This window comes from Anomalospiza imberbis, chromosome 2 (assembly GCF_031753505.1).
Source record: "Anomalospiza imberbis isolate Cuckoo-Finch-1a 21T00152 chromosome 2, ASM3175350v1, whole genome shotgun sequence".
Lineage (NCBI taxonomy): Eukaryota > Metazoa > Chordata > Aves > Passeriformes > Viduidae > Anomalospiza > Anomalospiza imberbis.
In genome coordinates this window covers 9,345,109-9,359,928 of record NC_089682.1, presented here as the reverse complement: position 1 = coordinate 9,359,928, position 14,820 = coordinate 9,345,109, and the positions used below count along the sequence as shown (strand labels likewise).

General features: G+C 34.7%; 1 protein-coding gene across 5 annotated transcripts in view; it reads right to left on the bottom strand.

Annotated features, from left to right (window-relative positions):
* The window catches only part of CFAP47 (cilia and flagella associated protein 47), a 261,132-nt gene that overhangs the window by 147,614 nt on the left and 98,698 nt on the right, over positions 1–14,820 (bottom strand). For all 5 annotated transcript variants that reach the window (XR_010995832.1, XM_068179785.1, XM_068179786.1 and 2 more), the window contains 2 exons: positions 13,911–14,137; positions 7,644–7,824 (listed from right to left, as the gene is read on the bottom strand). Coding sequence is in view for 4 of the 5 variants with exons in the window: in XM_068179785.1 (XP_068035886.1) it covers positions 7,644–7,824; positions 13,911–14,137 (408 nt within the window). In the remaining variant the exon portion in view is untranslated. The remainder of the gene's footprint in view (positions 1–7,643; positions 7,825–13,910; positions 14,138–14,820) is intronic.

Genomic DNA, 14,820 nt, shown 5'->3' with positions numbered 1-14,820 from the left:
TCTCAGTCTCATAAGACATTCAACAAAGATTAATTTAGGGATATATTCAAAGATTTAATGAACAAAATCCATGGGGTCACAACTGGCTTACCTAACAATTTCTGAGAAAAGAGTGTCAACAGTAAGCCATGGGCATCATTTATTTAATTCCCATGTAGCAGAAAGCAGAGCCTGCATCTGTCAAAAAGAATGAGGCTGCAAGCATTTCTTCAACAGTGAAAAGTCAGGCAGAGCAATACAGGGGTTTGCTACAGCTTCCATCCCTACTCAGGATTTTTATTGTTTCACAGGGAAGCATTCCATGTGAAATAAGCTGACAATTTTATTTTCTAGATTTATGTCTGACAAATGCCTACAGGAAACATTCACTTGATCATACTGGGTTTTGTTGTGAGACAGTTGTCAAAACAGGGGTATTTGCAAAAACTAAACTTTCAGTGTGCAATTTCACCATGAATTGTTGGAAAAGGAAATTATAGCACATATGTACTGGTCATGTCCTCTGGCAACTGCCTGGCCTTTTGTGCCATTTATTTATTGCAAAATACAATAGATCACCAAAACTAACAAAGTTCATGTCCTCTGGTTCTTAAAAATCTTATAACTCATCACTTTAGATCTGCTTGAATTCAAATTAAGTCCTCGAACTGCATTAGCCTACAGACAGTACCTTTCAAAGAAAAGTAATGCCAGTTGTTTTGACATTAAAATGTAAGAAAAAACATACTCTGTAAGGTAGTGATAATGGCCCTTAGTAATCACTGTTTAGCCTTATTACAAACTGTGGGAGAATGAAATGAGTAAAAATAGAAATGCTACTCTTCCACACCACAATCTGTTGTCATAATTTGTGAAGGTAGGAAACCATGGGCCTTCAGCAGTTCATCAAATAATTGCTCATTATATTAGCTTTTGTTCAGCAATGGTGATTCTATCAGTTCAGAATTTCAAAGCTAAATTTCTCACTGACCTTATCTCAGTGTCTGACACTATGCATGTGTCACAAACAACTGGTTAAATTAACTTCAAGACTGAATTCGCATGTATGGACTCCTGGAAGGTTAAATAAGCAACCATAATTAAGAATCCAGGCTCTTCTGACTTTTGCTTATATATAAGGTCTTCAAATGGGCTCATCTAAATTAGAACATCACTCAGTAGTCTCAGAAAAAGCAACTACTCTTTTATATCCCCTACTGAGTGTTTAAAAGTTTTAAAATTTTTGCTGCTATTGTGTATGTTTATTTCTTATTTCTTTTCACTTTATCTTAATCAAACAGATTTGTAAAATGGCTTCTAAAAAACCTAATAACTGGTTATTTGTTCCTTTTTCTGTTTAGATACAGTATACCATTATACACCTAAACAAAAAGTTAAATGCACTTAATCAGAAAATGAAGATCTACTGGGAAAAAAAGAATGAAAGCAGGTTTTCCTTAATTGATCTAAAAATTAAAATGGGAGACACTTATTTTTCAATGTCTTGTTATGAATATTCAGCAGCCGTGTTTGTGTATCATTCAGAAGCCAGTGAGGAGCTGTGTGGCGCTACAGTAAAGCAGTTGTAGGGGGCTGGTTGTTTAATAATCATTGAGCCTAATATTTATGAAGAATACTCACAGGCACTCTAGAAACAAGTGGTCACTACATCAGTGAGCAATGCTGCCAAGGTTACTTAATACAGCTTTAAGAACCATGACATGAAGGTGTTTTCTTAAGCCATTTGATGAATAGCTCCTGCTGGAAGGGATTACCCAAATTATAAGGAATTACACTGATAAAATAGATCAAAGACTCTTGATCTAAAAGCACAACAAAGAGCTAAGGTCTCTCTAAAACACACACTCAAAACTTACAAAAGTATTTCAAAACTGATTCTTTGTGAACGGAAGACTGAACAAAATTTCCTACAAACAAGGAAGAAAGCTCAGAACTATTAAAAAGTCTGCACTGAATGCATAAGGAAATATTACATGGAGAGAGGATCAAAACCAAGTCTTTTTTATCACTTACTGCAAAATAGTAATTTAATGCATAATTTGTAATGAAGGCTTATTGTGAAAAGAGATAATAAGAGCTAGCTAGAGACTTCTGTGGTGCGGTTCCTTTCTTTTTGTGATCTAGATTTCTCTGAAGAAAGGTTTTCTTTGTTTAAAAAAGAGAAAAAAGTAAGTCACTAGTAGCTTTACCAGAAACCACAAAGAAGTCAGAACAATATGAATAAAGTAACTGTAGGAACAATTATTGAGAAAGTAGAAAATATCTAACAATTCTTGATAGTTCTGTAGACAAAGATTTTTCATCATTCACTAGGTAGAAAGGGAGGAAAAAAAGAAAAACAAGAGAACTCTTCTTGGATATTCTTTGTAAGTGTAACAGCAGGGAGCAAACATTGTCAAATCCTGTAGGAAGAGGCAACAGAACAGAATATTAGCTTTTGATACTGAATCTAAATTAGATAGCAAGGTGGAACAACTTTTATTCATTGAAAATTAGTTGTAAGTTTTACTTATTTATATGGACAATTTTGATGTGAAACAGTACAACCCAACCATCAGAAAAAGGTTTTAGTTTTATATTCATGCCTAGGTTTTCCATGTTTATTTTTATAAAGATAGGAAAAACTCTAAACTATATGGAATGACAATAAGCATTCCATAGCAAGCAGTGCATGCTTGCCTTAGAAAAATTCAATAATTCACACGCTAATAAACTACAGAAATTGCTAATCAGGACACACTTGCTTAGGTGCATATCCATCTGAAAACTGAAATCTACCACTACCTTATAGAACGCCACAAATCTATAATTACTGATGGAATGTATCTGATGTGTATTTATCATTCCATGCTGGGATTTGGTTATTATTAAAAGGTATAAAAGAAGGTATTGATATCCTGGTACTGATGTGTGCTGCTGCAATGTTTAGAACAGCAACTGCTATCGGCCATTTACTCCCATATATTTTCTTTCCTTTAAAAAATGTCTAGTCCTATTGCTATCAGGTTTTCTGCTAATAGCACAAGTGGCAATCTAAAGTCATTTCGAGGCAGAAGATTGCAAACAAAAAGAAACAGTCTGAAAAAAAGAAAACCAAATTAACAGGAAGCCCTTCTTATAAAGTACTCAGATGGTTCAGTATTGATGAACTGTCACAGGCAGCTCTGTGAGGTGCTCTGTCTCAGGAACTTTTAGGTTTCCATTACTCAAAGCAATTCTCAGTGTCATGTTACAATGTATAAAGGCATAGCCTATTCCAGAAAATTGCAGAATTTCCTTATTCTGGGATAAATCCTTATTTAATACCAAAACACATGTTATTGGATGTTTCTTTTAGCATTAGAATTTCACCAAATAATTCTTATATTAAGCCCTAGCCTGACAATTGGAGTAAAAGTGTGTATCCTAGGAAAGCTCTCACTTTCTTTTTCAAAAAACTGAGTGATAGCAAGATTTTTGTTTCTCTTGAGTTTGTTCACATTTCATAAACCCCTGATTCACATATTTTTACAGAAATCATAAATTGCTTCATTACAAATCTCTGTCTTATGTAGAAAGTGCTGTACTTTCTGCATAGAGCACTTAACAGTCTTCACAGTCAGACATATTTTCCCTTTTTAAATAATAACAGGTGCCTGAAAGGAATCTCTTTCCCTCAGAGATCATGGAGTCATCAAGGTATTCAATCTTTCAAAACCTTGAAAATTACTGTAGAACTTGGCTGACCCCTTCCTCATTTGCAACCTTCCGTTTGAAGTGTGGAACAAGAACTGGATGTGCTGTTCCAGTATTATGTTCTCCTTCATAATACAATAACAGCACATTTCTATACCTGCACTGTATTTTTTAAGTTATGCATTCAAGGACCCTTGTTTTTCAAAATTTTACAAAAAATCCTTTGATGAAAGAACAATGGAGCTGATGTCAGAAAAACAGAGAGTGGGAAGTAAGGCTGACAGCTTTAGTTCACACTGTGAGATAGGTTCTCTGCTGCTTTGCAGATTTCTCAAACATTCTGGGAGACATCACTGCAAAACAAAGCCTCCCCTTTCTACCTATGTTATTTCATCTTTGATAAGTAACATTATTTAACATAAAAACCATGTTGTTCAAAGAAACTCAACTGCCTAAGAAGTTGTTCTGCTTAGTTAAAACTTAGTCAAAGCTGATTTTCAGTGGATTAACTGCAGAAAAGACAAATAGCACTGACTTTTGCACTAGTTTTCACAGTTCTGCTTGAAAATTCACAGCTATTTCCTTCTTTCCTAAACACAGTGGGTGTTGTGCTGCTGGACAGGACCAGCAAATATTCAGCAGAAAAAACGCTTATAAAAGCTATTCAACAGAGATAATATAATAGCTCTGACTTACCAAACATGGTCCTCACCTGCAGGAAGAGGACCTGCACACCTGTACTTAAACAGATACAGCTTCGTAAAATAAGACTGCATGGCAGAAAATCTTAAATAATGATAGAGATTATAGACATATACATGCATTACAAAGTCAGTGACACTGGTAAGCAAAGTTACAACTCAAGTTACAAGTCAGAGCCATAAAACCTCTCTATTCAAAGTTTCTCATGCTTTCACCTTTAGAAGGAACTTGTTCGTTTGGTGAAGCATGGAGCTGGTTTTGCATGCTACTTCTCTGTTGCTAAAATTTGGAGCCACTATTTTAATCCCACTTGACATTTTATACTTTGAATTCTTTCACAGCATCCCACTAAGAAAAAGGCAACATATTTCAATGTTGCAACATTGTTCAATTATGCCTAACATGACTTTCTGAATGTTCAATCTACCATTCTTTAGTTTGTAAAGCATTGCATTTTTGCTGTCAATTGCATTTCTCCTGAGCTAATAATAACTCCTTAATATGGGAATAGAATTATTTCCCAGGTTATTTTGCTAATGATAGTGGAAAACTAAAGCTCTTAAAGGTCCCATTTGAGACAAAGGTGAACAACCACCATGGTGTGATTAAACCATACCAAATGGTTTAGCATGCAGACTTTGTTCCAAATACATAATTACATATTTTCTTGCACTAAAATTAATAGCTTATAACTATGTTAGAGTTCCAACTAACTTCTTTCACAAAGTCTGTGTCATTCCTAACTCAACAAAGTCTTTGTATAATCTTCCCAATTAGTGAAATGTAGTAAATATTGTGCAGTAACTACTGGTTCCTAAGGACTCCATTTCTGATAGCTTTCCAATATTGAATTAACATTTTCTAAAGGTTTTCAATCTTGGAAATGTATTATTTTAGATCTATGCAAGTATGTAGTATGGGCTTTGATCAAGACATCACACTTTAAGTAAGGTAAGCATATTGTACTCTTTTTATCTATTTGATCTGTAAATAGTGCCAAAAAATGTAATAAGGTCATTTAACAAGATCTATTTTACAAGAAAATGCTTTGAGTGGCATTGACTTTTTAACCTTCTAATGCCCTGTTGGAAGAGTTCTTAAAACACTGGTTGCACACTTCCTGCTACTGCAATCTAAGAAATTCTGATTCAAAGATTGATTTTAGTCAGCTTGCTTCCACCTTTGTTTTTCTCCATAAATATAAGAACTGTCATTTCTTCAGAGAACCAGCTACTCCCACCCTAAGGAAAGCCACCACCATGGCTAAAATACTGCTGCTTTCTTAGACAATGATGTCAACATTTTCAGGTAAGACCAATGGTTTACCCAGGACCACCAGCGGGAGACTTCTGTCGCAATACTGTGTTTTCTAAGAGCCTGTAAAACCTCCTGTATTTCCTCATTAGTGCAATAAACACACTGAATCAGTTCCTACTGAAGAAGGAAGACAGTTGTTTTTATGATATTCAGCTGATTATATCAGCTTCCCTTTCTGGAGGTTCTTTAACTTATCACCTCTCTGAATTCACTACCAAAGCCCCATTTATTTTTCTGCATCATCTTGACATTTCCACTTCCTCCTGTAACTATTACCCATCCTAGAAAGAAAAAATATATATCAAAAAGCTTGTGTACACTGCCATATGTATACACTGATTTTACATTGATTACTCTCCTCTTTCAAGTATTTGTTTAATATCATTTGATGAATAAAGAAGCAGCATGATATAAGAGTAAAATAACTACTTCCTTACTGTAATTTATTATAGTATATAATTTATTATAGTATATATTATTGAAGTCGTTCTTTACATTCTTTACTATAATGTCATTTATTCACTACATTTTTGTAGTGAATACAATGCAATTAATATTCTAAATTTTTCAGATATATCCATTCACATTTTAAATAATTTTTTAAAAACACTTGAGCAGTCACTAAGCAACAGTGATCTGCCAGCTGGTCAGTTAAGAACCCTTTTTGTAAGACCATGATGGAGTTTCTGTCAGGACATCAGATCTGTGTGTGCAGAGTTGGCTCTCTTTCCCCCAGCTGTTATTCTGCTCTTCTATAATGTAATCCAAAGAATCTCCTAAAACACTCAACAAAGCCATTGACTATTTTTAGTTCACCTCTACAGTAATTATGACATAAACACATTGTTAGTAACATGAAAATGGAAGAGTCTCAACTAGGATTTAAATACCCTGCCACATGTGACGTGTTCCAGCCTTCAAAGTCACATCTATTCTACAGCTTCTACTGACTGCTCATCCTGTAGTGCCTCACCAATCCTGCTTCTAATACTGCCATAACTATTGCTGCCATCTTCCTAAAAACACACCCTAAAATGTTTTATAGCAGGTAAATTCTATTTCAATTCAAGTATCTGTAATAATGACTCCTCATAAAAAAGAGATTCTTTTTATTATTCCAGAATAGAATAAACAAAACGAAGATATACACTGAGTGTCAAAACAAAGACCATGAAAGCACAACTGATTCCAGTGACACTTGGAAAAGTGAACTGCAAAAATATGCAACAGGACTCCATTGATTAAGAAGTGGTAAAACAAAACTAGATATGGACTGTGTATAATTCAAGTTCCTACAAATCTGCATGAAGCTCCCCACTGAGACTCCTTTTCTCCAGACTCCAGCTTTCTCAATGGCTCAAGTTGCTTGTGAGCTTTTTTAAGAAACGCAACCTAGAGTGCTTTATATGTTTAAATAAAGCATTTTTAAAAAAACAAGATTTCTGTATAAAAATTAAGATACTAGAAAAATTAGAGACAACAGACTGACCAAAGATGGCAAGATTACTCTGAAAGGTAATGCAGAACTGTTCATTGATGAGGGACACCATTAGCTGAAATCTCCCTCTGACTCAGGAGGGCAAACAAGAAGAGATGTGATACGAGTGGCGCAATTTGAACACAGATCAGTGCTGGATGAGAAGTGGAAGGGAGAAATGGGAAGGGAGCATAAATTCAGGATCTGTCAGATAAACAGATCAGATCACATTAATTTGTCATTTAGAGCAAGTCTCCTGTGCTTGTGTGTCTTTGAGAAAATCAGCAAACCAATGGCAAGTGGAAAGCACTGGTTTGAGCTAATATTTAGAACCTGGGTAGTGGCAAGAAAGGCAAAGTTGATCAATAGTAGAAAGGAAAAGAAAGATAATTTTCTGGATCTACTCAGGAAAACCTTAAAGATTATCTTGGCAAAAGAATACAGTCCAATTCATCACCTTTAAGACTATTACCTGTTTTCTGAGATGTAGAGCATGAGGCTGATGAAGTGTCCAAATTAACTCTGGCTGAAGATAACACTGGAATAGAGAGCTTTTTAGGAACTTCAAAGAGGTGTTTTATGCTCACTTCCACACTGTAATGCACGTACTTCAGCTCGGAGGGGTGCCTGCGAGGTTTCAGAAGTGCACGTCTCTGCAAGTGAAGCAATAATGCAGACAGCTGAGCAATCATACTCAATTTTCAGGTTGAGAAATGCAAAACTGCACAGGCTCAATTCTAAAACTGAATTGGTAATTAAGAAACTTACATAGCAATTTTGAGTGATCCTTCCGAATAAAAACTGACTTGTAAGATATTTCTAGACATCATGCACCTGAAACATTTGTTTAAGAATAATGCATTTTGAAATTTACAGTAAAACCATAGCCTACCCAGAAATAACCTCTGCTAGCCTTAATGCATATGTAGGAAAGGCAAGAACAGGAAAAAAAAAACATAAAAAAAATATTTTGTATCAGTGGTAGAAAGATGCTTCTTCTCCTACTTCATAAAGTTTCTGAGTAATAAGAAGCATGAAAAAGAAAAGTTATGTTGCTTTTTGGCAAGGGATAACTATTAGCTAACTGATATTTTGATGTTGAAAATGTATTTTAGAAATATGGGCACTTAGAATCAATTCTAGAGACACTTTAGCTCCTCCTCTTGGTAAAAAGCATTGCTAATCAACAGCATGAAACACATTAGTAAAGGATTAGCACAGCATAATAAGGCAAGCTCAATACAGGTATCTGAACTTAATTTGACTCCTGTAGGATAACATTACAAAAATACTGCAATGATTTAATACACTATTTGCTCCAAATTGCTATTTTCAATCCAATAACACACCATAATTTCAATGCTCAAGAGTAATTGTAAGCTGGACAAATTTTAAACTGAGTAATGTCTTACAGACAAGGCTTTGAATTAATGACTGCTGTGAATTATCTTGAAGCAAATCTAGGACAGAGATAAATATGGAAATATGCATGTTTTGCTAAGAAAACTGGTTTATTCTCAAAGTCTTTTGCTTTAAAATACTGCCAGGACTGCAGGTATCACAGTACATATTTCAGTAGGCCAAGGAATGCAAATCCATTGTGGGAATTCAAAAATTCAATTTAAAAGGAAAAGCAGTTGTTCTGAAAGATCACCATGAGGTGTAAGATGATCAAGTTACTGTTCAAATCAACTACACTTGGGTTCTGCACTGGGTTGGTGATGGGGTTTTTTTTTTTTTTTGGTTTGCTTTTTTCCCCCATTTTAATACAAATCCCATTCCCTTGCTGGTTTTAGAAAGCAGACACACACTCTGACTTTGCTTTGTTTTGACCATTAATCTATCCTTCCATAGTGACAATAGGTGTTAAACAAAACGTACATATGGACATTGGGAAACTGTTAAGATTTAGCTATTAAGATAGGTTTTTTGGCACAATAAATATAGAAACAGATGATTATTTAAAATTCTTGTTCTATGAAGAGCAACTGGACAGATGTATCTGCCTAAAAAAATCACATCAAACAAAATTCTTAGGATAGTTCTTGTACTACTGTATTTGCACAACCTTGTGAAAATATAATTTACAGAAGGAGCAGGAAAAATTGTTATGTGAGTTGAAAATCTGAGCTCACTATTCACTCATTTCTATCATACAAGACTGGGCTCTGACATTACTCCCTCTCAAATGCACACAAAATTAATTAAAAAATCAATAGGTAGAAATAATTAAATTGCCATATTAATTGCAAGTTCCACTTCTCTCTGATAGGAATGAAATGCCAGAATATTTTGTAGTGGAAAAAAAAATTCATTCTAACTTGTAATGGGAGGTTCCTAACCAGAAGTATTACATACATTTACCAGTTTAAATTTGAGTTGATTTTCTGCATTATCAAATATAAAGTTATACCTAAAAATTATTTTTATAACAAGACTATTTTCCAACACTGAAATAAAAATCCAACATGATTACACAGTTTTGTTAAATTTTAATTGACAGTATAATTGTAAGGTGACCTTTCCTAGAGTACTGAACATATTTGAATTGTAATTATCTTGAAGAAATGTCTTATTATTTAAAAACTCACTGAAAGACTTTTTTTTAAGATCCTTGTTCATGTCATCTCATTTTTAAATATAGGTTAAGAAAAAAACCCAGTTGCTTAGTATTACATAGTCTATGAACATTTCAAATATTTCCTGACACCTTGTAAACAAGTATAGGATGAAAACATTTTTAATGAGAGACCTAGTGGAAAAAGAAAATTCTGCAACCACACACAAGACTGAACTTTGCTGCCTCATAGGCTAACATTTCCAAGAGAAAATGTCAACACAATTCAGATAATGTTGCAACTGCTCCAATTTTTAATATTTTTGTGGGCAGTGAGAGTTAAATGGGATTTAATATTTTTTAACTCTCATGATCAATGCAGATCTAAGGCCTCTCTACTGCAAAAATAAAGATTCCAAGCACTTTTACTTCATCAACCTGATGGTTCATGATATTCCAAGTGTGGAAGTCTTATTACCAGCTAATAGTATTTGCATTCAGTTTCCAGGATTAATTATTTTCTTCAAAAATTTTTTTTGGAAAATCAATAGAGGGTGTATAAATCATCAGAATTAAACTTGATCTTAAAAGTCTCAAGGAATTTTTGATTTTCCAAGGTATTTTCTTAGATGTGCCACCTGCACTTTCTATGTGTAAAGGGTGGCAGATTCTGTTACAGGGTTCTGAGGCACCTCTCTCCTTCCTTGCATATTACTGTTCTTCAAGTCCTAATTTAGAACCATTTCTTCCTTCCAGAAATTAACTTCTAAAACTATTTCGCATGAATAAAGAAATTTATAATCTTGGTCTCTCAGAACCCCTGTGATCAATCATGTTTGCCACCTCCCTTAATCCCACATCAAAAGATAAGTGATATAATAGAAAAGACATTGGTCTCACTTGTAAATCCAGCAAATTGAAATCTGACCACAGGTCCTTTTCTGAAAAGTTCATTCCCTCAAACGTATCTAATGCAATTTTTTATTTCCAGTACCTTCTCTGCTCAAGGACACCATGATTCATCCTCAAAAAAAACCCCACACTAGTTTTTAAAAAAGCAGTTCTTTACACTGAGCTTACAAATTTCCATAATCATAGGAGAGAACACAAAAAATCCTTCTTGATTTCTGGGTGCCTATGAAGAGCACAAACTCTGAAGATGCAAGCTGGACAGGTGTAGGATGAGACTTTGCCACGTCAGCTGAACAGCAGAAGCCACAGCCCCAAGTGCACAAGGTCTCCATTCATTTTTCCTTGATCAAAACCCAAACTCACCAACACCACTGTGGTGTACTAAGATAAAAACACTCCGTGTTGCTCAGTCACATGGACAGCAGGATAGAAAGGAAATGCACAATGTCCTAACATCTGGAGTATGGCAAATGTGGTGTCCACATTCAGATGAGACATGTTAAAGAGGAAGTAAAACAGGGCCTAAGTAAATACTTTTTACAGCTTAACAATGAGGGCACACCTGGACACAGCAGAAAGTTAAAGCTTTAGCTCTGGGTTATTGTACAACAGGACTTTTCCTATCATAATGTCTAGTTACACAAGGAGATTATTGGCAGATATGAAGAAAAAGTCCTGTATCTAGCAATTGGGTCTAAAACTAGGCGTATTAATTTGAATCTTACTTCACTGACTGCAGCACCCTTTCCCTCACAGTCCCAAGTAAATGAATTCTCATGTTGTTATTGCTTTTTTCTTCACTTTCCTCTATTTACTACATTTAGTAACCTCAGTCTAAACATGTTCTTCTTCCGGAGTCTCTTATCTTTTTGCAAATACCCTCTTCCCTCCCTTGTTATCTATGTTCACCTAAACATCCCCCTTTCACCTTTCTCTTATTCATCATTACTTATTATTCACAAAACAGCCTTTGTTAATTATTCACTATAATGCCAAACCCAACATTAACACTGTCTGAGAGTTCCATCCTATATTATCTTTACTACTATCTAAAAATCTTTTAGGAGGAATTAAAGTAAAGAAACACAAGGTAAGAGAGTAACACAATTTTATGGAAAAATATTTTAAAAATCATTATTTGCTATTAATTCTAATAATTTAAACAATCAAAATAGATCTTTGGTCCTTATGGAAAAAAAAAAAAAAGGAACAGTAAAAACATAGTAAAAAAGTACCTAGGACTTTTAGCTGTGTATAGATAGGTTGAGTAAAAATTACACCTCTAGTTACTGATTATGGATATCCAGTTTGACTCCAAAAACACAGCCCACCTTTACTGCTGTTTTCCATGTGACTTGAGTAAACATGACTAAAATTTACGGTTTAGAGAGACTGCAAATCATGTAATTATTTAGTTATTTATTCTTCAATTTGACAGGATAAAATTGGACCAAGTAGTACTAATGTAAGGGTATTTTCTCTTCTGTCCATCTATTGTCTAACATGATTCTACCTGCAGGAAGCAAGTAGAAAGGTGGAATTGAAATCCAAAAGAGAACAACAGATTTCCAAATATTCTGGATTTCTCTATAACCTACAACAGGTGCCCCAAAGAATTTTGAGAGCCTAAATAATTCATTGAACTGTGGGTGCTGTAGATCAGCTTTTTTTTCATTTTTGCCTTTTTATTGTGGGGAAAGGGGAGAACTTAGACCACCCAAAACTAATTTCAGCTCCAATTTTCACTGCAGAACACCAACCACCCTCAAAAAAAGGTTTCTCCAGTTAATGCAACCAGAATTTATATGTTATCACCTTTAACCAGATAGTTGGCAAGAATGTATTACAAAAAGTTTTTAGGAATATGTTTCATATTTTAGTCTGCATAGTGGATAATGAGGTTTTTAATGTGCAAACTCTTTTCTATGCCAGTAGCAGAACTTCTCCCCTATATTTGTCATAAGCAAGTATAAAATTTGTGTACATGGAACAAAATACATTAGTTTCATTTCTCACATGATAATTCATTCAGTGCTAGTATCCACCATTACGTGTTTTATAAGGTAATTAAGCTAATTATCCCCCAGTCTTCCACAATACATGTGGTTTTAGAACTCATATTGCATCTTAGCATGTCTAGTGGTGCAAAGAGCGTTCCCATTATGTTCAGTCTTGATCCCATCCACAGCTTCAGAACAGTCAGACCTTTCATCAAGTATTTGCTAAGTTACTGTGATATTAAGGGACTTGAATTACGAAAACTCAATAAAATGTTACCACAGCAGTGGATTTTCCATGACCCCAAAGGAGATTGCTTGAGTCTAGATCACATGATTACAATTGCTGTCCCACTCCAAACACACAACCGATAAAAGTTACGATGTATTTTTCCCTCATTTTGCTTGTTTTCTATTACTTTTCAAACAAAAGGCATAAATTCAGTAACATCAAATCACAAGGGAAAATTCTTTTCCTCTTACTTGGGGAACTGTCTAACTGGAAAGTTGGTATAACATTGCTGCCCAGCAATTGGTCTGAGGCAAGGCACCATCACGACTCAAGGGAAATTAAAACCCAGAGTGTGGACATCATCCTGAGAAGGCAATACTTGAATTCTTCATGAGAAAAAGCCTTGTTTATTTGGCAATATTACTATTATAAATTTATTCACAAGCAATAACTGATTGTTTAATGGACTGCCTTTGGGAGAACTTTTTGTTTCTAGATGTTGAAATCTTATGAAAATATGTATAGGTTCAATGATGCATAAGAGGAGAGTTATGTCTTATTAGAAAAACTTGGAGGCTTTTCAAAACTATTTTGCATTGATTGCAAGACAAAGAAACATCTGTCCTGCTCCTTCATTTATTATCAAAGTTTATTGGGATGGGGAACAAAAAAAAATCCATTTCTTACAAAAATATGCATAATGAAGGTTACTAATACAGATACCTATTACATAGAATATCAAAGCTTTTTTAATCAACAGGTATTTTTCAGAAGTAAAGTAAATTGTTAGTACTTTTCTTATCTGCAACCAAGTTTTCTTAAAGGAAGGACATCACAATAGCATGGGGTGACAAAGTAGCTTCAGAATGAACATGTAAAATATTGCAGTGCCTGAGGGGGAATTAGGATTAGTAACTGCCAGATTACAGATGTGTGAAAAAAATGTAACTTCACACTACTACCTGAAACATAAAAAAAATCAGTCCTATAAATCAAGGACAACTAAATTTAATTGCAGCACCAGATAATTGTGTTTCTCACCTCCACTCTGGACAGCCCCAGCAATGCAGTTGCAACTCGAACGCTGCTGCTCTGCAGAGTCCCAGTCATCAATCTCCTTTCATACTCAACAGATGACATCTGCTGCTGTGCAGCAAGAGCCAGGGCCCTCTCTCTTGACTCATTGATCAATGGAATCCTCAGATTCTCCTCCAGAGTCTGACCAAGTCCACATTTCAAATATAAAACTGGCTGTTCTGCGTTTGCATCTGTTAAAAAGCCCGAAGAAATGAAAGAGCAAAACAAAACCACACGCCATATTTATCAGCTGGTAGAATTGCAGAGGGTATTTAAAATTTCTAATCTCCAAAGAAAATAAGAAGACAAGATTCCTTCAAGGTTTAATTTCATGCTATTAACCTGATACACGCCATTTATTACTTATAATACTTTATTTTTCAACATAATAGGGAAGTAAAAATTAGCAGATGGAAATGCAACCCAAAATTTCACTAATAGGGCTAACAAATAGCTAATAAATTAGCTAATAAAAAAATCCCAGACTTTAGTGTTACTACCATTATGACAGTATTAAAAGTTTACCAAAGTCATTCTGCTACCTACACAACACATCCATGCTTTTACCCCTCCAGATGATGTTTCATCTCCTCTAAAAGAAACTATCAGAAATTATTTCAAGTAGCAGCTACACTGATTCTGAAACAGGATGGACAGGAGTTTATCCCTGGCTGTTTGAAGACAAAAGGAATATCACTGGAATATCACATCACTGCACACAAAACTCGTGTTTTAAAGCTAGAAAAATTCTAGATAAAGATGACTTGTCCTGGTTCATATGGCTTGCAACCCATATTTAGAAGAAGAAAATAAGAAAAATTATGAAGAAGTATTTATGTAGACTATGTGTAAAACAATACAAGACAAAGATCAC